The sequence below is a fragment of the Acanthochromis polyacanthus genome, chromosome 15 (assembly GCF_021347895.1).
Source record: "Acanthochromis polyacanthus isolate Apoly-LR-REF ecotype Palm Island chromosome 15, KAUST_Apoly_ChrSc, whole genome shotgun sequence".
Lineage (NCBI taxonomy): Eukaryota > Metazoa > Chordata > Actinopteri > Pomacentridae > Acanthochromis > Acanthochromis polyacanthus.
In genome coordinates this window covers 33,959,633-33,986,728 of record NC_067127.1, presented here as the reverse complement: position 1 = coordinate 33,986,728, position 27,096 = coordinate 33,959,633, and the positions used below count along the sequence as shown (strand labels likewise).

Sequence of the window (27,096 nt, the reverse complement as noted above, 5' to 3'; positions counted from 1 at the left end):
AGGACACTTTCTTATTCAAATGAATGAGAAAGCGTCCTAAATCTTTTGACAGGGGGTGTATGCCTGTACAATAATTTTCAACCTACTAGACATTCTGAATATGAATTGTGTAAAAAATTATAGGAATAACAGTAAAACTTATTTTTGCAAAATAAGCTAAGCATAACCGACTGGTACAGAGAGCCTAAAATTACATATGATAAAGTTTGGAAGCTCTGTCAGTTATCAAAAGATTTTTCTACTTGTCAGATAATTAGACCAACTAAAAATGTAAAACTCATTACGAATGACTAAAATGGAATTTTTCTGGTCTCACAGGTTTGGATACAGAATCCCAGCATGCATACCTGTGAGGGGTGGAGGTAAGGCTCAGGTGAGGCCAGGTTGGTCTGAACAGAGAGGCTTTTCTCCAGCAGGGCCTGAGGGAAGCCCAGCCGATCAAAGGTGCTGCGTTTCCAGTGGTGGCCATCACTCTGCGCCAGCGCCTCATCCTCACTGAAGGCCCTTACCACTGGTCCCGGCAATGGCAGAGGCACCGCCCCGTCACTTTCATAGCCATCCTTGGAACCCCCACTCTGAGCCATCCCTCCTCCCTGCCCAGAGTCCCAGCTGCTCCTCTGTTTCATCACTTGTTGAGCCTCCCATGCCAGTCTGGCCTGAGCCAGCATCGCTTCAGATGCGGTACCTGCCAGTTCCCCCTCCCCGCAGCGTGCCAACTCCTGAGGGAGGGATGGTTTACGACTCTTGCGTTTGCGGTTTCCACTGGGAGAGAAAGCCCCAGGACCGGCAGTAGAGGAAGAGGAGAGGGAGTGGGTCTGACTGGATGTCCAAGATATCGAGTCCTCATAAAGCAACCTTTGGCCTCCCTCTCCACCCTCCCCACTGTAGTCCAGCAGTAGGCGGGGGTCTCTGATCAGAGACTGGCTGTGCTGCAGTGTGTAGGACCCTCCATATGAACCACCATAGCCCCCAGTAGTACCATAGCGCAGAAGACGGTCTGCAGTCTTGAAGCGAGGGCTGGAGGTAGACTGCTCTACATACACCAGCTGCTTGACATACTCCTTCCCCACAGGACTGTACTCCAGGCTCTGGGTCTTCTCTGGACATTTCTGCCTGGTCAGAACCAGCTGGCCATAGGGAGATTGGCCCTGCTTCGGGGAGTGGTAGAGAGGGGCTGAAGACTTGCGAGCAGGTGACTTGCCAGTGCCGTAGAAGGAGGAGTCAGAGAGGTGCATGTCAGTAGGAGGCTCTTCGTAGATAGGAGGGGGCTGGTATTCTGATGGCGGTTCCTCGTACAGCGGGGGTTCATAGGCGTATCGGGGTGAGGGGGGCTGGGAGTCAGCTGAGGAACGCCGATGGGTACCGGTGCCACCCAGTTCTGCTCGTTTCAGGAAAGGAGACTGACGGCGATCAGCATAGAGAACAGGTGACCCATCAGGCTCTGAAGGAAGGTTCCCTCCAGAGGAACGACGGGCTCGTGACATGGTGCCCCCTCCAGGAGGAGCACCGGGGGTAGGGGGGTCACAGGGGGAGTAGCCATTTCCCTGATGGGCCAAGAAGCTGGGCTCTCTGTCTGTCACTTTGATGAGCATTCGTTCTTTTGTACCAGTGTTCCACCTGAAGGGAGAAGTCCTGACAGAGGAGAGGAGAAAAAAGAGAGACTGGTTTCACAAACAGATGTGGATGCCTTTACATTCCATATTAATTTCAAAAGTGTTTTTTTTGTAAACTACAGTCAAGCAATCACGCCAGCTCTATACAGGGACTGGATCAGGTGTGAGAACTGACGGTAGGCAGGACTGGAACCTCTCACTGATGCGCTTTTCATTTTTAACACAACCACTGCCTGTACTTTTCATGTATATAGCAACACAATCTGTGTATGAAAGCGCCTGAAAATGTGCCTGGTTTCCACATGCGTACAACTGGTTACTTTGATATTACAAAGTCACACAAAACATCTGTTTGAGTGTGCTCCAAAGTGCAATACTGCCATGTGGATAATGGAACAGACTTTTTCATTTGAAGACAGCGTGGGACTTTAACTTCTACATAAATTTTTTGTCAAATTCAATATTCTCTGCTCGCTTTGGTACAAGTTCCCACAATATAAATCGTGGTTGATAAAAATTAGATAAATTTATGTTTGGTGGAAATACATCGCTTTCATGTTCTACAGGGAGGCATAACAGAAAATTAAATAATTTCTCTACATTACATTCCTATCTGAGGGTCGCATTGCTGAATTATTGCTGTTGCTAAACCATCTTGACTCACTTGAAGCAATAAAAAAGGTTTTAGTGATAATAATATTTAATGTGCAGATATTGTAAGAGCTAAAATCCACCAAACAGCAGCCAGTGGCAACAACAGACCTTTACTTTATCAGCTTATATTCACTCAGTCATCCCCCTCCCATTTTGCTCGCCAATGACAGGAGAGAGGAGGAGGTAAAGCAGTGAGGGATGAAGAACAAGAGGTGAACTGGGTGAGAGGGATGGAAGTGTGAAATCAATTGCAGCTTTGGCCACCCTCGGTTTGCAAATACTTCCACAGACTCATCCCTGGGGCTAGTGCTCAATAGTGCCAGTGTGTTTGTGTATTTGTCGATGGTAATATGCATATGTGTGTGTGAGATTAGGGACAAAGAGAGCAGGATTAAGCAGGGCAGCCTGTGCTAGCATGCAGTGTAAAATGCTCCACACTCTAACCCACTTCCTTTCTTTTTCCTCACTGCATCCACCCTCTGTTCAAAAACTTCTCCTTGTCATTTGTCTATCTATTCCCATATTTATTCCACCATCCTTTTCTCTCTGTTTCCTGCTTCTTACTACACAGCAACTGCTGTTCTTTTTCTTCTTATTGTTAAATTATTCATGACCATTTGACCTTCAAATCAATTTACACATTCACTGCCTCTTCCAATCTGTCCCATCTGTCTGTGACACTGCAGCATCAACCTGCACATCTTTCCTCTCATTTTACTTTGACTACAAACACATTTGTATTGCTCCATCAACTCCCAGTCATAGAGACATTCTGTTGCGGACAGATAGCAGCTATGACTGTGTAGATGTTGGTTGTGCCACCACTATAGTTTAGTATGGAACACAGCTATAGCTACCATCACCATGACTGGCTTCACTTACTTTCATTACCATTCATCATGATTCCAAGAGAAGCTGCTTATTCAGTCAGTTTTTGTAAAATATTCGGGGCGGCATAGCTCAGTGGGTAGAGTGGCCGTCTCGCAACCGGAGGGTTGCGGTTCGATCCCCTGGCCCGTCGTGCTCATGTCGAGGTGTCCCTGAGCAAGACACCTAATCCCTAATTGCTCCTGATGGGTTGTGGTTAGCACCTTGCATGGCAGCTCCCACCATCAGTGTGTGAATGTGTGTGTGAATGGGTGAATGTGATGTATCATGTAAAAGCGCTTTGGATAAAAGCGCTATATAAATACAACCATTTAAAATAGGGTAGAATTTTCTATACTGGTAAAATGAAATAATTCCTGTGAAAAGTCTTGATTTGCGTACATCAACTGTCACCACTGGCCTTCTAAAAAAGAAGGGAATAAATTATAATAAAATAGCTCTATATTAAAACAGAATTCAAGCAGACTGGAAAGGCATTGGTGCTCTACAAATTCAGCAGAACTTTAGCCTGGAAAGATGTTTTTTCACATACAAAAAAGTGATTCGTAGCAGAAGAACTACCTCTTATTCATCTTTAACTGAGAATAATCAGAAGAACCTCAGGCTTCTTTTCAGCCCTGTAGCCAGGCTGACAAAGAGTCACAGTTCTGTGGAGCCTTCTGTTCCTGTAGCTCTCAGAATTAATGACTTCATGACCTTCTTCACAAATAAAGCTTTTAATATTAGACAAAAAGTCCTGAACATGTCTTTAGATGCAGCAGCTCTGAAAGCATCCATAGAACCAGACTTATACTTGGACTGCTTCTCTGCTACAAATCTCTCAGAGCTCATGTTGACGGTCAATTCTTCTAAACCACTAACATCTGTTAGTCAGCGTCCCAACCAGATTATTCAAGGACATCATTCCTTTAATTAATACTCAACTATCAGACATTATCAACCTCTCTATTAACAGGCTGTGTACGATAGACATTTAAGGTCACTGTAATAAAACCACTACTCAAAAAGCCTACTCTGGATCCAGATGTTTTAGCCAACTACAGGCTCATATCCAACCTCCCTTTTATTTCCACAATTATTTAAAAAGTTGTTGCTACTAACTACGTTAATATTAATTATCTGCACAGTAAGGGTTTGTTTGAAGAGTTTCAGTCAGGACTTAGAATACATCATAGTACAGAAACAGCACTTGTGAACGTCACCAATGACCTTCTTACAGTTTCAGATAGTGGACTAGTTTCAATACTTGTATACTGGATCTTTGCACTGCATACAGTTGAGCACTGCATCTTAATACAGAGATTACAGAGAAATATCCGAGCACCTTGTATAGTAGCTACATGTGTGACGTTTCTAAAAAAATCAAACAGTTTGGCAATCGGTTCAAAATTCAGCGAATAATTCCACTTTGAGATTCAACAGTACCACTTGCCTCGTAGATGTCTATGCACCGCTGCTTCCGCTGGCCTCGTTTCAAGATGGTGGCGCTGTAAGCACGTCTCTCGACAGCCTATGAGGCGTCTACATATATATGTCTATGGCTGGGCCGTTTACAATCAAACAATAGCTTCAGTGAAAGTCTCGCGGGAGTCTCGCGGACTCCCGCGAGATGTTAACGATGTTAATATCAGTGACAATAAAGTGTTCAAATTTGAAATTAAATCGGCAGAAATCCGCGGATCCGCGGAAAATTGCCATCCCTGCCTTATTATCAGTATGTCCCAATAATTCTCTTACAAACTCCAGCTGGCACAAAATGCTGCAGCCAGAGTTCTGATAGGAAGCAGTAAGACAGATTATATTTCTCCCATTTATGTATTCTTAGGATGCTGGCACCTGTGATCATTGAAACAGCTCTGACTTCCAATCAGCGTAACTACTTATAAATGCTTGTAATATGACCCCTTAACACCAGGACTGTCTCAGTTTTGGATGTATTCACAGTGCCTAACTGTGTATTTGCATCATGGCCCCATGAGAAAAATAATTGACATAGAAAAAAAATCATTTGAATGTGAAATGTCACAAAGATAGAAAAGCCTATAAGAAGATCAATGATCAACTAACAATCAGTTTTAATACAGTTCCAGCAGCAATCACGAAGTACAGAATGAGCCACTGAACCACTAATCAGAGGCACAGTTTCATCCTCCCAAAATGATGCCACAGACTGTGCATTACTTGCACAATTCACCTCTGCATAAAGAGATGGATAAATGATTCAGACTTGGTACCGAAGTTATCAAAGGAAACTTGAGTTTCTGTTAGATCGCAGATAGTGTAAAGGACAGTGAAATACGTAACATAGATGGCATCAAAAGAAGAATCCTGCTTAATACTGTTACTAGGTTATTAAATTACCCTCTCTAAATCACTAGTTAAAAATTGGGGCGCCTCATCAATGGAAGAAACTGATTCAAAAGATCAGTCATAAATCGGTCAACGGACAAAGCTATCGGTTTGATATTCTGATTAATAACTCAATGAATAACTATAACCAACCAGGTACTTACAAGATGATTAAAGTGTGTGTGTGTGTGTGTGTGTGTGTGTGTGTGTGTGTGTGTGTGTGTGTGTGTGTGTGTGTGCTCAGGTGCTGGCTATACTTGTGGGGACCAAATGTCCCCACAACTGTAGGAAAACTGAAAACAATGTCACTTGTGGGGACCTCATTTTGGTCCCCACAAGTTTAAACAGTGTTTTCTTGGCCATGTTGTTGTTACTGAAAAAAGTAAAAGTGCAAAAACATTTCTTTAGGGTTAGGCATTGTTTTGGTCTGGGTTAAGGTTAGGGTTAGGGTAAGGGTTAGGGGTTAGATATGAATGGGAGTCAATGGTAGGTCCCCACAATGATAGAAAAACACAGTGTGTGTGTGTGTGTGTGTGTGTGTGTGTGTGTGTGTGTGTGTGTGTGTGTGTGTGTGTGTGTGTGTGTGTGTGTGTGTGTGTGTGTGTGTGTGCCTGCGTGCATGCGTTCGTTCGTTGGTCCTTGTCCTTTTGTTCAAGCACATGTTAGACCAGAACAATAGAGATTGAGGTAGGAGGTTTGAGTATCCTCTCTATGCATGGGTCTGCTTAGAGCTTAATTCAGATCATGAGTGTGATGCTCAGAGGATTTTGGTACCCAGGTTGCTCCTTTGTTCTTTGTAGATTTAGTAGTTCAGAGTCCTGACACAAACTGTGTCAGGACCACCACAGTGAATGCACAGTCCTGGCAGTGAAAGACAGAGATGATGGTAAGTGGCTGTCTGAGTGTGAAAGGTGTTAGGGAGATTAGGTAGAGGTTTATAGATGCACCATGAATGAATGTGGATGTACCAAAACATAGGCTGACAAGATGACTCCCAATCTACAGAAGACTGGCAGAAGAGGAACATTCCAGCATGATGAAGAGTGTGCAACTAGAACTGTTTTGGAGCACAAGGCATCGTCAAGAGGTGTGTTGTGCGAGTTGTGCTTTCAGTCCATTTCCAATAAAAAAAATCCCTAACCAGGGACTGGACAAGACCAACTAGAAAAGGCATGCTCAACAACGAAACAAGGTTGTTATGGCTGCCAATAGCAGGGTTCAGAGTGACAGTAGCACCACAGCAGGGGTGATAATGCAGAAGGCTCTGACACAAATCTGAGCAAAATACGCAAAAAAAGGTTTGACAGACCTAACCTTTAGCTGGAATGTAAAGCAATGTCATCAGCCAAAGTGGTCAAATATGTGGCACTTTTCATTTAGCATCTTCTTCCTAATCTCTTGTCCTTCTCTCCATCCTTTACTGTCTCTGCCCCCTTTTTCTCCATTTGTCCCTCCCTCCCTCCCTCCCTTAATAGGATCCTTGGTGTACAGGGAGGGAGAGATGTGTAGAGGTCAATAGCTCACATCTGTCAGGGAGTAAGATGTGCAGTCTGACAAACTGCCTGTCCTGCTCTCCTTAACAGCATTCACTCTCTCCTGAGACCATCTTCAGGCTGACACCCATCCTCCTCACTAAACAGACAGCTGTCTGCTAAAAGTCACAATGATAAAGCAATATGACTAAAGAATATAATGTCATTTGATTTCAAGTTCAGTATGTCGAAGAAACAGATTACATTTAAATGCATGGAGTGTGCAGGTTTAAACAGACTGCTGTGGACCACAATGCTGGCTTGATGAATAAGCTGGCATCACCATCATTTGACAGAATCTTTATACTGGACTGTTTTTAGACCAAAATGGTTTCACTTTCAACCCTCGTCACCACAACCAGTCGAGGCAGATGCCCATCATCCCTTCTGTTCTGTCTGAGGTTGTTTCTCTCGCCACTGTCACCACGTACTCAAGAGGAATGTCAATCTCCACCTAACAATGTGAACTGTCGTGAGATTACTTCTGTTATGACTTGGTCACTAGAAGTCATGCAAATGTTTCTATTTTTCAACGGGAATGGGAATACTTGCACCAAGCTGAGCAAGCACCAACTGCGGTCATTGCTAATGTTTTTCTTTATCCTTTTCTTCCTTTTTTTCCTTAGTTTTAGGCATTTTTTAAACCTTTATCGAAATACAGTTGAGGAGAGACAGGAAAGGTGGAGGAGAAAGGAGGACTGACATGCAGCAAATCTTGCCATGGTTATGAATGTGTCCATGGCTACTGCAGCAGGGACTGATAGCTCCTATTTATGGGTTTCCTGCTCAACCAGTTGAGCTGCTGCTTGTTTTTCAATGGGACAACACAGCATAATAAAAGCCATTGCATGGTTATGCAGAATCATACGGCAATCTACTGAACTACATGTCAGTCTGTTAAGCAGATGGTTGCATCACCCCTCATATTGCACACAGGAATACACAGAGGGTTCCCATGAATGTTTCTGAAAGGCAGATGTTGTACTTTTTACAGGATGGAGCAGCTGGTTACAGATTGGGCTGTGACACTGGGATTATTCTGGAGGTGCGTGAAGCACAGTGTGATCTGGATTTCTAAGGAATTTGCAATTTCTCACTGAGTCTGGGATTGGTCAATAGAAAGCATGCTCAAATCAAAACACCTTCACAGTCCAGCAGTGACTACTTACAGCTCTCTGAATAATGAATTACAAAGGTGTGGATAGCAAAGAATCTATTTCATATTAGGGCTGCAACAACGAATCGATAAAATCGATAATAATCGATTATTAAAAGTGTTGGCAACGAATTGCATTATCGATTCGTTGTGTCGCGCAATTCATGCATCACTCGCCATGTCGTGGAGCCGAGGCAAGAAATAATCTGTGCAGCAGCTGAACCTGTCCTGGTTTTAGTTCACCGACGGCTAGTTTAGATGTTGAAGGACAGTAGAAGACTATTTTATGCAAATGAGCTGCAGGTAAACACACCGGATCGCAGCTGGAAACGCACCAACTGGACCAGCATGCCACATGCGATGTGTCGCATCTCGTTGACACGCACCTTAAGTCACTGCATTATCCTACATGTGTTCCGTTTTAAAGTGAGGAAACGTAATATCAGTCTCTCTGGTAGCTTGTCTGATGCTAGGGTTTGCTTATTAACTGATTAATGACAGAGATAGGGCGTGTGTGACCGTGAGAGAGGTTTTATTTCACTTTCATCAGCTAAAGCAGGGTTTGAATATGCGTTACAAATGAACGTAACTTGCACGCTATAGTAGTAATAATTTGAAGATTACGCCTCAAGTTTTAATTTTCTGACATCTGAGTGAAGACTCTGGTCTGTGTTGGAGTGAGGCAGGACGAAATGCATTGATAGGCTTCATGATGAGAAAGACATCATGTACACCACAGCAAGCAGCTGTCTGACTGAGAGCATCCTCAACATGAACGTCACTGACATGAGGCCTCTGTCTATGGTTGCAGACGAAGGCTTCACTATAATGATCTTATTTGTTCTGTCATTTCAAATCTTCTATTTTTCTATGTCTGAATAAAGAGGTGGAAATTAAAAATGTTTTTTTTATCCGATTCATCGATTAATCGAAAAAAATAATCGGCCGATTAATCGATTATTAAAATAATCGATTAATCGGTCGATAGTCACTGCTCATAATGTAGCCTGGTGACTACCTCATGAAGCTCATCCAGAGAATGCAGAGAGTGTGCAAAGCAGTAATTGAAGCAAAAGGTGGCTATTTTGAAGAATCTAAATTATAAAACATGTTTTGACTTATTTTACACTTTTTTGTTTACTACATCCATCCATCCATTCTCCGTACACCGCTTTATCCTCATTAGGGTCACGGGGGGTGCTGGAGCCGATCCCAGCTGACTCGGGCGAAGGCAGGGGACACCCTGGACAGGTCTGTCACAGGGCTACATATACAGACAAACAATCACACTCGCATTCACACCTACGGGCAATTTAGAGTAATCAATTAACCTCAACATATTTTTGGACAGTGGGAGGAAGTCGGAGTACCCGGAGAAAACCCACGCATGCACAGGGAGAACATGCAAACTGCATGCAGAAAGATCCCAGGCTCACCCCGGGATTCGAACCAGGATCTTCTTGCTGCAAGGCGAAAGTGCTAACCACGAGCCACTGTGCAGCCCTGTTTACTACATAATTCCGTAATTTTGATGCCTTCAGTGAGAATCTACAATGTAAATAGTCATGAAAATAAACGAAAATGAGAAGACGCGTCCAAACTTTTGACGCGTAACGTTCATTTGCTGTGCCATTTGTTTTCCTGGCACATGTGCAGTAAGTGCACTTGCAGGGCAAACAGTTCACTTGGTCACAAAATTTTGAGATGCACACAGACATTTGCAGAGGGGTCAACACGGATTCTGGCAAGATTGAATGGACGACAGAACATACATCATGTATACTGTTTCAGAGATGCACCAAAAGCATCAATTGGCCTAAAAAATTGTTGATGATGATGAAGCTTGTGTTGCTTGTAACAAACAGCAGTTGTTGTGGCTGTGTATAGTATTTAAAACTGCTGACCACATAGTGTCTAAAAGTCCAGATCTTTTTATTCACTCATACCTTCACAACAACTTGGAAGCAAATTTCAAAACCAGCAGTCGGTCAACAGGTCATTAGGCCAGTAATAAAATAATTATGTTGTTCTGAAAAATCTGTGTGTCTTTACACGTTGTTGTCCTTGAGCTACAGACAGAGTGTGTAATTGTTCTCAGAGCAGTGATTTGCTGTTCCTCTCTGTGTACACAACTCTAATAACTGGCTAGAACCATGACTTCACTCACACACTCTGCTCTGTGTGTGCGTGCGTGCGTGCGTGCGTGCGTGCGTGCGTGCGTGCGTGCGTGCGTGCGTGCGTGCGTGCGTGTGTGTCCGCTTGCTGAAGCAGAGAAGACATTTACAGGAGACTGTGACCCCAGCCAAGCATATCCACCAATCACTGTAGACTGCAGCAGATCACAGCAAACCAAGAATGGTTAGATAGAGGGGAGTGGAGGGGGGGGCTGAGGGTAAGAGAGAGAAAGATAAACTGAGTGTAAAAAGAGGTGAGAGGCTCTGAAGGTAAGCGAGAAAAGAAATGAATGGACAGCAACAGAAACAGAAAGCAAGGGCAGGATGATAAGACAAAAGGAAACGCTCAGGAGAAGACAAACAACTGTCACTTGACCCTCATCAGTGGCAAAACCTATTAATCCGTACACTTGGGGTCCAGCTGAACCTCAGTAGTATTTCATCTGTTTCACATTTCTGTACCTATCCGTATCCTTTCAATGTATATTTTCCTAAAACATGTTTTGTCTACAGATACAAATATGAAAGAAACAATGAAATTACTATTGATGATTAGTGTAGTGTATTGCTTACAATATTAGTGTAAGAACTCCTGAATTGAAACAAAACACAATGCAACTAAAACAGTCCTCACAAGAGCAACATAACACAAACACACATAAATAAAAGATGCACAGTCTGGCAAATTATTTTTTATATATATATACCACAAACCTGGTTAGAATTAAAAAAAAGCTTTGGTGTATGTGATGGCAACTATGTGGGTGACAACTACCTAAAGGGACTGACAAATCCAACTTGTAAATAAAAAAAAAAAGACAAGTTGTATACCCCTGGGGTCCGCATGCTCACACTCACCTGAGGTGATGAGGGCTAAATATGCATAGGCTAGTTTTAGGTTGGCAGGACCATTGTCACAATTTTTAAAAATCCAGACACTCCCACTGCTACACCACTATGCTATTACTACTAACTCAGCTTCATGTCCTGCATGTCTGTGTCTCCAGACTGTCTACAGTGTTGAAGGTTGATTTTTGTGTTATATTTCTGGAATGGGGGCATCACATTGCCATGAGAACAGAATTACTTAATTTTTTGGAAGGAAATGCAAATATAACAACTGTTCCTGAAGGAGGTTTGCCAGATTTTGTGCAACGCATTCTTTATACAACTCTACACACATCCAGTCAAGCCCGTAATAATTCATACCCCAAACAAATTTTGACTTAGTTTTATAAAACCAGCAAGTTTTTTTTTTATTGGAAATGATACAGGTGTTTCCAAAAAGATAATATGATGTACAAGAGGCATCATTGAGGAAAAAAATCATTTCTTAGCTTTTATCTACATTTAAAAGTAATTTGCGAGGTGTATGAATAATTTCGGGCTTGACTATACATTGTACTCAAACACATGCTAACAGACCTGGATGTAAGAGACATGTACGATCTCCAGAAGAATAAATGAGTGCCTGTTTGGGAGACTATCAGCCTCTATCAGCTGAGCAGCAGACTTACCTGTCGGCGTCCTCTCTGTTGCCCTGTTTTTCAGAAAGCTCCTGGTCGAGGGAGGAGGAGGTGCTTCCCTCTCGGCTAACTCCACTATTCCGTCCTGGACTGTTGTCTGCAGACGCTCTCCCACCTCCTCCACCTGCAGGACGGGGGTTGGTAGGGTCTGTGTGCTGCTTCAGAGTCTGCAGCTTGGCCAGTGGGATGATGTCGCAGCCCTGAGGTCGGTGCCACACTGTACGCTGGGTGGAGGCATTGTAGTAGTAGAAGCGAGAGGTGTTGGGGTCAAACAGCTCCCACCACTGGTTGTCACCAGTCCGCTTGATGCAAACACCCTGTGGAGGGTCCCACACACACTCGCCAGTAAGCAGGTTGGCGTACATTCGCTCCCGCGTGCGTGGCTCAATGATCTCGACCCACTCCAGCCTGCAGGGGGAGAGTTCAGAATGAGACTTTTAATAATTGACTGTAAAATAAAATGAATGTGTTGTGACTGCTGCAGCTCCACTTCTGACAGCAACAGCTGACAAGCTAACTGCATTCTGAAACTCACAACTCAGCAGCAACTCACAGCTTCAGAGAGATGCATTTGACTGCTTTCCCTTCCCTAAAATCACCAATCTAGAGCATACAGCTGCTGTCACAATCTAATGGGAAATATGAAATATTGCAGGACTTTTCAACTGTCTAGTACTGCTTTAAAAAAAAACATGCAGGTATAACATGTCTATACACAACTACAGTCAGACCTTACTGAGGAACAACAAATAGCATTTTAAAATTTTTCCATTAATCACCACTGTAATGTAGTAAAAGCCACAATACAATTAAAGCAGAGCCCCCTGTACCATAATGTGGTTATGCTTTTAATCCAAAGATGTAGATATATGGGATGTACTTTGATTTCAACTATTTCTCTGATATGTCCTCTTTCTTACCAAAACATACACATGGACCAGCAGCTGAATGTGTGTCAGGTTTTCCTACTATGATGATGACTTTATGCATCACTGGAAAAAATGTGTTTTAGAGCCAGTACAGTCTAAACTGTACATACAGAGTCATTTCACATGATTATAATGTAAGCCATTTTACAACACATCATTTTACAACACCAATCAGCACCAGTCCTTATGGCAATCACCTACACTGTCACACTCCTCCGGTGCCAGTGCCGATTCAGCCGATTAGGAGCAGCTGGGGAGAGAGACGTTTGAGAGCAATGATCAGTCAATCAGCTCAGCATAAAACCTGGCGTGTCCCTCTCTACTCTGCTGCGTCATTGCTTCAGAACTATCACCTGCTTGCCACATACCAGCCACACTCCTCCTTCATCCTGTTTCTGCCAGAGGCTCGCTATACCCTGCATGTCATCTGCTACATCGACCGTGGGCGCCCGCTCTCTGGCTTAATGGACTACTTCGCCCGTTCACTGCTCCTCCTTGGTTCTGTAACCTGCGGCATCGATTCCTAGTCTGTCTGCCTCGCCGTTCACACCACCTACGCCACCACTGGATCACCTGCTCTGCCTTCACTCTGTCTCCCGATCCCCCTGGACAATTGTGAGTCACCTCTCCCCATTTGTAGTTTAGTTAATCCCTGCATCACGGTCTCGTACTGTCGCCTTTAGTTAACTTTAGTTTCAGTTTCCCCTTCTTCCAGTTAATTTCCCTACACTTCCCTTATGGAGTGCTTCTTGGTTTGGTTATTTGTTTAATAAATTCCTATTGTCCTCATCCTGCCTGTCTGTGCCTGCTGCATGGGTTCACTCTAGCTTAGAACGTGACATACACAGACTGTGCATTATAGCATTTAGGGTGCCATGATGCTGACAGAATTCTGTAGAAAGAATTCTGCCAAGAAAGAGGTGTGTAGGATTCAGATCAAGAACTTCATCTTCTATTTCTGCTAACAGATATTCTATAAGCAGCTTCTGATGTTTTAATTTATGGACAATCACCTAAAACTATGAATTATTTTGATTTTGTTAAGGTAAGGAGTGGGTTCTCATCCATGGAGTCTGCCAAGTTGCAGTGCCATGTTTGTACAGTAGCCCAAAATGGGCAATCAAATACTGATTCATGTCAATCAATTGAAGCCAAATATCAGGAAGTGAGAGCGCATGGGTGCTGGGTGAGAAAGCAGAGTGTATGTTAGAGAGAGGGGGGAGAGAGAGAGAGACAACAGACTTTCACTCTTCATGCAAACTCTGAAACATGGACAGGAGGAAGGATTGTTGTTGGCTTTTCTACACAGAGCAGAATCAAGCTCATGTATGGTCAGTATCATGAACTTCTCCTCACAAATTTGTTCTAAACTAACACTTTCAAACTAATTCTGATTAGACTGTGCTCTTAACACAGCACTGCCAAAGACCTAACCCTTCTAGACTAGTTACTCCTAACTGTGGCAGGAGAGACCTCTGGTTTTAGAGTCTTGACTGCAGGCTGGCTTATAGCTGCTAACTGGCCTTCACTGTCCAGACCAACTGTGGAGTGACAAGAAAGAGACACAGATGCCATAACATCCTAATGTTATAAACCAAGTGTAGTCTTGTAATGAGAGGATCAATGTTATTCAACTCAAGTGTCAGTGGTTTTAGTGTTGTGGCTGATATGTGTAGAATATACAGCATTATTTAATAATTAAAGTGTGGGTGTGCCACAGTAGGTAGTAAGCAGACAAATAATAATGCTTATTCTGAGAAGTCTGGACTTAAATGACATTTTTGCTGTTACAGAGAGAGTCAAGTACTGAAGAAAAAATTCCTGGTACTCAATTTCTTTATTTACCTGGCAACCACCACAGGTTCTCCTACACACATGGAAAGGGAGGGGTAGTCAGTTGGTTACAATCCTCAACTTCACCGCTAGATGCCAGTAAATTCTACACACCCACTTTAGTCAAATGTTTTATGTATAGTAGTGTGTTATTGTGTAAACACTTTTACAGCTAAATTTTTAATGCAGCTTTGACTTCCAAGTATACAATGCAACACTTACAGCACTGCAAAAACTACAAGACTCTCTGAACACCAACATGTGCATTTATTTTCCTCTAATGTGGCTTCCTTCATTTCAGTACTTCAATCTATCAGTTATGCAGCACAGGCCAACAGAAAAAAAACACACTGTTCAGTAACAAAACGAAGAGAAGATGTAACTGCAGAGCACGTTATTAATGGGCTCCAACATCTCAAAACTGCTCAGGGTGTACATAAAGCCATCACATATGAATAATAAAATATCAGCCCACTCATCTCGCTCCGAACATAGCAGTCTGCTCCTGCATATGCCTGCACGCACACACATTCTCATCTGTGTTTAGCTCTAATGTAGCTGTTTGTATCCACAGCGAGGAAGAGAGAGGCTTTAATATGATTCACACACACCTACACAACAAAACATAGACACATTCATGTGCCAAAAAATAAATAAATCATATACAGTGTTTGTGAATTACCATTTTAGCAGCAAGCCACACGCTCTGCATGTTTGCTGGTGCTATGTTGTTGTGTACTAAATCCATCACACCAGCTGCTAACGGATAAAAGGTAAACTAGTAACCTAACTGAACGGCCACAGTGTCTTGATGGCTGCATGTCAGTTCAACTGAGTAAAACTAGAAACGTGATGCCGACAAAGATTTCTGCACCAGTCAATACAAACTCGGGGGATAAGCAGGTTTAGTTCTCACAAAATCCTGAAGCAACAATGACTCACTTCCACTAACAAGCACTATGTGTGCATCCAAAGTCTCACATATGTAATGCCTGTATGACCCAGAGCTCCGCAGCTGTCTAAAAATGATGAACACCATGTGATGTACACTGCTCTACTGAGTGACGAGCTCCTTCATGACCAGGAAGACACACTGTAGTGCATTTTGACTCACTCCAAAACACATTGTGTTGCTGCCAGAAATACTCACTCCAGTCTCTAATCTGCTGCTGAAAATTGTCCCCTAAAGTACATAATTTCCTCGTGTTTGAATCATCCATTATCTATACACCGCTAATCCTCATTAGGGTCATGGGGGCTGGAGTCTAACCCAGCTGACTTGGGGTGAAGGCAGGGGACACCATGGACAGGTCACCAGTCTGTCACAGGACTACATATAGAGACAAACAATCACACTACACTCACATTCACAGCTACAGAAAATTTAGAATCACCAGTTAACCTCAGGATGTTTTTGGATTGTAGGAGGAAACCGGAGAACACAGAGAAAACCCACACATGTACAGGGAGAACATGCAAACTCTTTGCAGCAATGAAGGTCGGGACGCAAACTGGGGATCTTCTAGCTGTGAAGCGATGGTGCTAACCACGAGCCACTGTGCAGCCCTGTTTGAATCAGATTTCCTATAAACTAAAGTAGGGAGATGTTCTGGGCTTTTTTTGTAGAGTGCTTTTAAAGATTGATATCTTCAGGAGGAACCAGTGCGCTTGATGCTGCAAGCCATGCACAGGGCAAGCTGAGCCAGAAAGCCTGAGATGTCAACGAACATTTATGGGATTTATTAATAATATTAAGTAACACCAGGTTCATATTTTGAATATCTGACTTTTTAAAATGCCGTGGTAAGCTCAAAGTGTGAGCTGCTAAAGAACACTGCATTCAGAAGTTCTGTTACCAGACAATTAAGTGTTGAGGAAAAGTAACATCAAAATGTGACCTGTAACATTTTTGTTCTGGCAGAACTTTTAAAATCTGTGAACAATTCAGCTGCATTAGCATGCAATGACAATGTCACAATGACTGAAACAGGACAGCTTATGCTGGCTGTGATGGACTGAACAAGTTCAGATTTTGTTGTTTTGAGAACTATCTGCATCTAAATAGACCATGCAGTTATCATTTTCTTTGGTAAAATAACTCATGTCAGGCTATTAGTCCTTATCTGTAGGGTCATGCAAAGTTCTTTATCAGAATATCAGCCAAAAAACATGTAAATCAGGCAAAGGTGTCTGTAACCCACTGAGACTGGTTGTACATGGATATTAGCCACACTCCAGGACCACAGAAAAATGTGATATTTTCATTTCATTTCCTCAGAATGCAGCTTTTTGTTGACATTTCTCTGCTGTACATGTGATATCTTCAGGTCACTGAGCTGTCCCTGTGTACTGGATCCAGTCCTGTGTTTAAATTTAACATCCAACGAATGTGTCTTCCAATCCTGTGTCTCAGAGGGTCGCCAACAGCTCTCTCTTTCTGTTCCTGCTTCTCGTTTGTCTCTTCTGTCCTGTAGTGTGCACCTGGGTGAGCAGGTTCAAGTCCAGGGCCCTTTCATGGTTAGCGGACGCTTCCCCTGGACTAGAGACTGCTCCAGAGGCAGCTGACGCTTTCCATGGTCCAGGTCTGATGAAGTCTCCTCTGCTGCAGAGTCGACAACCACCACTAGAAACATAAGTTTGCAATGGCTGCTGGGCCTTTTCTGACCCCATCCCAGCCTCCAGAGGCAGCCTCCCTGCCTTTGGGCCATCCTCTGGACTGTGTCTACCTGTTGTGGACTCTTTTCTTTAGTTTTGTATTTTCTTGTCTGTTACTTGTGTTTTTACTTCTGCTCTTCATTCCTCTTTTCTGTCCCTTCTGACTGCCCTGATGAGTTTCACTTTTGTGTTGTCTCCCCAATCATTTCTCAGTGTTAAATAGTCTTGTCTCGTTCAGTTCATAATGGCCACGGTTACATGCAGTTTTTTAATTCGGAATTATTAATTCGGAATTAACTCATTTGGAATTAAAGTTTTCCGCTTCGCGCTCACATGGAAATATTATTTCCGAATTAAAGCTGCTGTCCGGAGTATCTGTTTGTTTTCAATTTATGTATCATTTTTTAACAAAGCTTAAATGTGTTAGTCTAGTTCGATACTATAATATAAAGTTAGTATAACGCGATATGAAAATTTATTCCTGAGCTCCGCCTTCCTCTCATAGACCCCCATGTTATTCCAAAAAGCGCCGGTCGCTGCCGACCAATCAAGTTCGAGCTTCAGCTTTGTCATGCTGTCAATCAACGGTTACGCGCACAGCAAGCAAGCCCATGCAGAGGTGGGCGAGCTACGCACTACGCAACCGCGCGCACATTTGTTTTGCTTGTGGAGGAGAGAGCATCAGGGATCAGCAACTTCCAGAAAAGTTACCAATCCCACGGCTTGTCAGGCCAAGAGACTGCAGGACGTTTTTTGGCTCGGGGTGCTCGCGTCGCTCCCCGACCACGGCCTCCATAGCCCGCCTGACGGCTTCGTTTAGATGCCCGACCTCTGGAGGAAGATGTTGGGGAGTCTGGGACATACTCTTCGTCAGAGGAGTCATGCAATTCTGAACTCTAGATAGAAATAAATAAACAATGTAACACATATACACGCGTAAATGCACTAAGTTTGATAAACAACGTCATCGAGAGGGATACACGAGTGTAATCACATATTGAAACTTTACTAGTTCGTCCTAGCAGATTCATGTTATTTTGGTATTAGGACAAGTTAGACTCAATACAGCATTCTAACGTAATTCCTTTATTATTTACTAAATGTAGAAGAGGGGAAAACAGCAAAACAGGCGAGATGCTGCAGCACTCCGGGCACTCCTCTCATGTAGTGCGCGCGTGCACAAATAAAGGGGCGAAATCAGAGGGAGGGAGGGTGGGACCAACAGTGTTTTAGGAGACGCTGCGATTCAAACTCCGGACAGCAGCTTTAAGGTTTACATGGACTGCATGTTTATTCCCCTTCCTTCATTACATTTTAACGCTCGGGTGTTGGAAAGGATTCTGATTGGACAGGGAGTGGACATGACCTATCCCTGTTTACCGGAAGAAAACAAACTCCATTTGCTGCGGCATTTCTTTTCCCCAACAACATGGAGGAACAACTAATAAGCATGCTTTTCGTTTTGCTTTTTATTGTCGTTTTGAAACAGCAACTCGACAATGGCGTACTACTTCTGTTGTGCCAGTAAGGTCACATAACGTGTATGTTGCTACGTCATCGCTACGTGAGGAGCCAAGCATGCGCAGAATGACTGAAATTAACTAAAGCGGAATTAACTGTATACATGAATAGAACGCACACAGGAAGTAGTTTATTCGGAATTAACATCGGAATAAACCAGGCAGTTTATTCGGAATTAAGTTTATTCAGAATTAACTTTTTAATTTGGAATTAAATGTTTGCAAGGAGATTTTCAAGCGGAAATAACTTTAATTCCAAATTAAAGCGGAATTAAAGGTCTCATGTAAACATGGCAAATGTTGCGCTCCTGTTTTGCTACACTTTTGCCAGTTGTGCCTTCACCCATGTTTAGTGTTTTTTGTTGTTTTAATTTCTGTTTTTTTTTAATTTAGTTTTGTTGGATTGCCTTCTTTATTTCTTGATGTACTTCTGCCTAGATTAGTCAGCCTTATGTTTGTTCCCCTGTACACCCCAGAAAGTTTCTTTACTGAAGTTTGTTCCTTTCCACAACCTGTAAGCTGTGTCTACACTGTGTCTTTTCTGATGAATACTGACCAAATTTTTGGTACGATGACTATAATTTTTCATTTATTAATGGATGCCCAGAGACAACCCTTATTGCAAAATATACTATTCATGGGCATTAATGTTCTGTATTTCATCTGGGCTGCAGGAGTAACATCTGATCATACCAACAGCAACAATTTACTGCTATCCACTGTGTAGCAGAACAGAAGTAGCCTGCCCTAGACCGAGATGTATCTACTGTGATCTCTGTAGAGGGGCACCGAGGAAGATTTTTACGCTCGTAACAAAGTCTCATATTAATGTGGATGAATCTTCATTATTTACACTTATTAATGCCCCCATTTTCGATTCATGAATCATTTTGGTTTTGTAAATATTTGTATTTTATTAGGGCTGCTCAGTGACGTAGTGGTTAGCACTTTCGCCTTGCAGCAAGAAGATCCCTGGTTCAAATCCCGGGGTGGGCCTGGGATCTTTCTGCATGGAGTTTGCATGTTCTCCCTGAGCATGCGTGGGTTTTCTCCGGGTACTCCGGCTTCCTCCCACAGTCCAAAAATATGCTGAGGTTAATTGAGTACTCTAAAATTGCCCGTAGGTGTGAATGTGAGTGCGATTGTTCGTCTGTGTATGTAGCCCTGCGACAGACCGGCGACCTGTCCTGGGTGTCCCCTGCCTTCGCCCGAGTCAGCTGGGATAGGCTCCAGCACCCCCCGCGACCCTAATGAGAATAAAGTGGTGTATAGAGGATGGATGTATTTTATTAATTTTTTGTCGACTCGTCGAGAATTTCCTGTGAGAGACGGAGCGATTTACAGCAAATACGGTGCGCATGCGCTGACGGAGCGTAGCAGAGCAGAGCTAGTTGTTTTTAGCAGTAGCAGAGCAGAGAGTTGGTTGAGAAGATGGCACACATGGAGCGCAAAAGGAAGCGAACGGAGCAAAGTCTGCAAGCAAAAAGGTTGATACAATTCTTTTGTCTTTTGTGTGTGTTGCTTGCAATGTGTGGTTAGTAGACTATGGGATTAGTTTGACTGTGACAGGTTTAGTTGACTAACTTTGTGGCAAAAACACTGTGTGGGTATTGGCTAATGTAACATTAGCTCGGAGCTAACGTTCGGTTAACTCCGTAGCTCGGAGCAACTTTGACAAGTCTGTTTTACAACATTAAATTGCGGAATCATTTACACACGTTATTAAGGACACAACCAAACATGATCGGGCAATTATGCACTTGTGTCATAGCTATGAAAATGCTGGAGCAGTGCGACCAGCGGGACCAGTTGGCTCCACGCTGATGAAGTCGGCTAATGTCATCTCTGCTCCACCACCGGTATCAAGCATCGGAAGTACAGGTTCAGAAGTTGTTGTCAGGTAGGTTATGGTTGTCAGTTATGTAACGGTAACTTTATGGCTCAGATTTTGCAATCATCTGCCTTTTGCTAAAACGATTTGTGTCTATTGTCTCCACCGTAGTGATGCAACAATGATTTCAACTCCACCGGCTTTCCTGAGGCTCGCTCGCTCGTTTACGACGGTTTGCGACAGTGCGCGCCGAGGCTCACGGGAAATGTAGGCAACGCTACATTTCCACTAAAATCTTCCTCGATGCCCCTTTAACACTTTTATGTTCAATTTATAACATCAGAATCAATGAAAAAAAAATTTGTTGTTACCTTTATCCATTTTTTGGACTACCTCACAAATGAATAAATGACTCTTTAAATATGAAATATTCATGTTTGGATTATTGCCTCAGAATCTGATTTTTAAACAAAATAAATATATTTACATTTTTCAGTGCTTTGTGATTGTATTTAAACTGTACTACTACCACCCTCAGATGTAGTCTATAGCCAGCCAAAGACCCAATACCACAGTTACAATATTAACCCTCCTGTCGTCCTGAGGGTCAAATTGACCTGTTTTAAAGTTTTAAAAATGTGGATATATACAGATACATATATACAGTGCCTTGTGAAAGTATTCGGCCCCTTGAACTTTTCAACCTTTCGCCACATTTCAGGCTTCAAACATAAAGATGTAAAATTTTAATTTTTTGTCAAGAATCAACAACAATTGGGACACAGTCGTGAAGTGGAACGAAATTTATTGGATATTTTAAACTTTTTTAACAAATAAAAACCTGAAAAGTGGGGTGTGCAATATTATTCGGCCCCCTTGCATTAATACTTTGTAGCGCCACCTTTTGCTGCAATTACAGCTGCAAGTCGCTTGGGGTATGTCTCTATCAGTTTTGCACATCGAGAGACTGAAATTCTTGCCCATTCTTCGTTGCAAAACAGCTGGAGCTCAGTGAGGTTGGATGGAGAGCGTTTGTGAACAGCAGTCTTCAGCTCTGCCCACAGATTCTCCATTGGATTCAGGTCTGGACTTTGACTTGGCCATTCTAACACCTGGATACATTTATTTGTGAACCATTCCATTGTAGATTTGGCTTTATGTTTTGGATCATTGTTCTGTTGGAAGATAAATCTCCGTCCCAGTCTCAGGTCTTTTGCAGACTCCAACAGGTTTTCTTCCAGAATGGTCCTGTATTTGGCTCCATTCGTCTTTCCATCAATTTTAACCATCTTCCCTGTCCCTGCTGAAGAAAAGCAGGCCCAAACCATGAGGCTGCCACTACCATGTTTGACAGTGGGGATGGTGTGTTCAGTGTGATGAGCTGTGTTGCTTTTACACCAAACACATCGTTTTGCATTGTGGCCAAAAAGTTCGATTTTGGTTTCATCTGACCAGAGCACCTTCTTCCACATGTTTGGTGTGTCTCCCAGGTGGCTTGTGGCAAACTTCAAAACCAGACTTTTTATGGATATCTTTGAGAAATGGATTTCTTCTTGCCACTCTTCCATAAAGGCCAGATTTGTGCAGTGTACGACTGATTGTTGTCTTATGGACAGACTCTCCCACCTCAGCTGTAGATCTCTGCAGTTCATCCAGAGTGATCATGGGCCTCTTGGCTGCATCTCTGATCAGTCTTCTCCTTGTTCCAGGTGAAAGTTTAGAGGGACGGCCGGGTCTTGGTAGATTTGCAGTGGTCTGATACTCCTTCCATTTCAATATGATTGCTTGCACAGTGCTCCTTGAGATGTTTAAAGCTTGGGAAATCTTTTTGTATCCAAATCCGGCTTTAAACTTCTCCACAACAGTATCTGGGACCTGCCTGGTGTGTTCCTTGGTCTTCATGATGCTCTCTGCACTTTAAACAGAACCCTGAGACTATCACAGAGCAGGTGCATTTATACGGAGACTTGATTACACACAGGTGGATTCCATTTATCATCATCAGTCATTTAGGACAACATTGGATCATTCAGAGATCCTCACTGAACTTCTGGAGTGAGTTTGCTGCACTGAAAGTAAAGGGGCCGAATAATATTGTACACCCCACTTTTCAGTTTTTTATTTGTTAAAAAAGTATAAAATATCCAATAAATTTCATTCCACTTCACGATTGTGTCCCAATTGTTGTTGATTCTTGACAAAAAATTAAAATTTTATATCTTTATGTTTGAAGCCTGAAATGTGGCGAAAGGTTGAAAAGTTCAAGGGGGCCGAATACTTTCACAAGGCACTGTGTATATATATATATATATATATATATATATATATATATATATATATATATACATATATACACATATGGCATGCCGTTTAGGAAATTATATATATAATGAAAGTCGATATATATATAATGAAACTTGATATATATATAATGAAAGTTGATATATATATAATGAAAGTCGATATATATATAATGAAACTTGATATATATATATAATGAAAGTCGATATATATATAATGAAACTTGATATATATATAATGAAAGTCGATATATATATAATGAAACTTGATATATATATAATGAAACTTGATATATATATAATGAAAGTCGATATATATATAATGAAACTTGATATATATATATAATGAAACTTGATATATATATAATGAAAGTCGATATATATATAATGAAACTTGATATATATATAATGAAACTTGATATATATATAATGAAAGTCGATATATATATAATGAAACTTGATATATATATAATGAAACTTGATATATATATAATGAAACTTGATATATATATAATGAAAGTTGATATATATATAATGAAAGTTGAGATATATATATAATGAAAGTCGGAATATAGAATGTTCAGATTTTCATTCCATCTATTCAAAGTTTCATTCCATATATTCAGACTTTTTCCTACTGAGCCCTGGAAGGACATGGCAAACAAAAACAGGAACCTTATTGGACATTTGCTCTTCAGATGAGCTCTTCTGTGATTATCTGTCTTCATGGTTGTCACAGGGAACGGCGACTACGTTTGAGAAAACAGGTAATTTTTAGAGATGTTTTGATTCTGAACACTGAACGTGTTAGCATTAGCTTAGCTACTTAGCTTCGACTACATTTGCATCCCTACATAGCTTAAAGGTTAAACACATGCACCATATGTTGATGATAATGATAATATCTATGTTTATCTTTATAGCTGGTCTTAAGGCTAATTACGAGGCAGAGGTCAGCTGCTGCCTGGACACATCCATGATCACGCCACTGGTGGGACACAATTGTACTGGATTTCAGCTGAAGGCTGCTGTTCTGTCCAAACTGAGACATTTTTATTGTGACATACCCTCCACTGTTGTTAGCTTTTGATTCAATAAATTTTTTTGAGATGAGGAAATCACTATTGCATGTTTCTAGTTAAATACCCTATTTTTATGATATATCACTAAAGCATGCACTTTTTATATTTTCCATCAATTTCACCCAAAAGTTGAATAACTATTTGTGAGCAGTGTATGTAGACACATAATAGAAGCACATTTCAATAATATGTCTGCTGCAGTAGTGCAGTTTATCTACCTAGATTGGTGTAACAGTAAAAAAAACATATGCTACTGATGTTTCTGACTAAAATCTGCTTGAAAAGCACAACTGCTTATCTGTCAAAATGTGTGTAACAAAAGTGTGCACTGAACACTGAATAAAGTCTCTGTAGATTATAGACAAAATTTGCATCTCTCATCACAAATTTCTGTTTATTCACCCAAAGTGCATGAGTAAAATACAAAACAGGTGAAGTACTAAAAAAGATTTATTTTCTAGAAAAGCCAATAGTCAACAATGCAGTTTAATTCTGGGACAGTTGCTCCAGCACCGACGCCATGCGTCCCATCAGTGCAACCAAGGTTTTCATTCATCTTCTGGATGTTCTGGAGAATGGCAGAGGTCACGTCTTGGTGTCTTCCGATCTGTTCCAAGAACCGTTCCTCTGACCTCTCCAGATACTGCAGAGGATCCAAAGCAGCTTCCTGGTTCCCTTTTCCTGCATAAAAGCACCAAAAAGTACTAGTTGTCAGTAATTATTTTCTATTTTCATAAACACAGTTAACTTAAAGTAAATGTTCTATTTTGTGATTTTAGGATGGGTCAAAAGATAACATACTGATCATGTTGATGTCTGCATAGCCTAAACAGATCTTACTTGATTTGGTCTGTAGAGAGGAGGACAGCGTGGAGGAGCTGCAGGACGGAACCAGTAAGCTGCAGACTAGTGCTCCTGGTAACTGGACCTCATCATCCAAGGCCGACAACTAAATAAAATGAACAAGACATGCTGTTGATAGCATCTGTAATACAAATGATTTTATCCATTAACTGATTTATTGCTTTGTCCATACAATGTTAGAAAGTGTTACAAATAATACCTGTAATAATTTCCAACAGTGATAAATGCCTTGTTTTATTTTACAACAAAAAACACCAAAAGCATCTGTGTATAAGAAATCAGTGCATTGGATTTCCACATCTGCAAAGCTAGAAAATCACACATCAGAATTTTACCTTGAAATTATGAAAATAGCTGCAGATTACCAGTACTCTTTACTTCATTGTGTTAACTTGATCATTTGAATCAGTTTTTTAGACTTGTATTACTGATACGAAACATAATCAACACATAAATTAAAATGTGTTCGCAAAGAGTTCACTGGTTCTTCAAGGAAAATTTCAATGATAACCATATAGTTCAGTAATATGATTAATGGGTCATTGTGTAACAGCGTGGGAGGTTCTGAATACAGGTCTTGGACTGAAATATTGCTGCTGCTTTCCTCCGGTTTTATAAGGAGTTGTTTCATAGCTTGTTAGCTTACCAGCGGCTAACTGGCTGGCAAACAATAGTTCAACGCCAACCTCTAATCAGTGATCCGGTGTCCGGACCGCGTTAGCTGGCGGAACGTTCATAATACTGATGTGGGACTGTTGTAGCTAGCGTATTCATAGTAGGATAACAGCAGGATGTTGGAGAAATAAAACTTACCATTATCAGGATCGCTGGTCTGCATGGCAGACTCTTAGCGCATCGCACTGCTTGAATGTCTGTGTATTTCAGGCCGATTTCAAAATAAAACTCAATAAAATTCTCGTCCGGGTGAGTGTCCTTCATTGTCGCTTCGCCATACGGACATGTCCCTTCCGGGGCTCGGTAGGAAAAAAGATTTGATATATATATAATGAAAGTTGATATATATATATATATATAATGAAAGTCGATATATATATATAATGAAACTTGATATATATATAATGAAAGTTGATATATATATAATGAAACTTGATATATATATAATGAAAGTTGATATATATATAATGAAAGTCGATATATATATAATGAAACTTGATATATATATAATGAAAGTTGATATATATATAATGAAAGTCGATATATATATATATATATATATATATATATATATATATATATATATATCAAGTTTCATTATATATATATCAAGTTTCATTATATATATATCAAGTTTCATTATATATATATCGACTTTCATTATATATATATATCAAGTTTCATTATATATATATCAAGTTTCATTATATATATATCGACTTTCATTATATATATATCAAGTTTCATTATATATATATCAAGTTTCGTTATATATATATCGACTTTCATTATATATATATCAAGTTTCATTATATATATATCAAGTTTCATTATATATATAATTTCCTAAACGGCATGCCATATACACACATATATATATATATATATATATATATATATATATATATATATATATGTGTGTGTATTCACAGTGAAAACTTCCACATTTTCAAAATTTTGGGGGAAATTTTTGAACATTTTTTGGTGGAAAAAAACAAATGAAAAAATGTTTAAGAACACTGAGAAAAATTCAACCAAAATCCAGTGAATTTCGCTGTCAAATTTGGGGATTTTTCATTTCACGAATTTTCTTCCTGAAGATTTAGCAAATTTTTTAAATTTGGGGAAATTTTTTCAGAATTTTTGGACTTTTTCAGACCAGGCAACAACATTTTTTGGTAAGGACAACACGAGGGTTAAGAGAATATATGGCCAACAGTGTTTTATTCATGCCCAACATATGGACATAAGTGTAGAGATCAATTAATGGTTGGATGCACTGTATAATAATGTATGTACATATGATAATGGTACAGTCAAACCACAAGCACAAAACACAAAAAGTGGGCACTATAATGAGACATTTATTTTTGTTCAAATAAAAAAACTTTGAAGCAACAACCCACACATGGAAATTAAAAATGAAACTAAGAGTCACATTTAACTCAAGAAAATGGGTAAATTAAGTTTTCAATAAAAATTTTTATTTGATTCATTTTGATGATGCCAATCAGA

General features: G+C 41.0%; 1 protein-coding gene across 1 annotated transcript in view; it reads right to left on the bottom strand.

Annotated features, from left to right (window-relative positions):
• The window catches only part of arhgap39 (Rho GTPase activating protein 39), a 43,544-nt gene extending 30,335 nt beyond the window's left edge, over positions 1 to 13,209 (bottom strand). The window contains exons 1-3 of the mRNA XM_051960156.1: positions 13,190 to 13,209; positions 11,884 to 12,300; positions 348 to 1,632 (exon numbers count right to left, since the gene is read on the bottom strand). Coding sequence (XP_051816116.1) covers positions 348 to 1,632; positions 11,884 to 12,300; positions 13,190 to 13,209 — 1,722 coding nt within the window. The remainder of the gene's footprint in view (positions 1 to 347; positions 1,633 to 11,883; positions 12,301 to 13,189) is intronic.
• Positions 13,210 to 27,096: the final 13,887 nt, after the last annotated feature.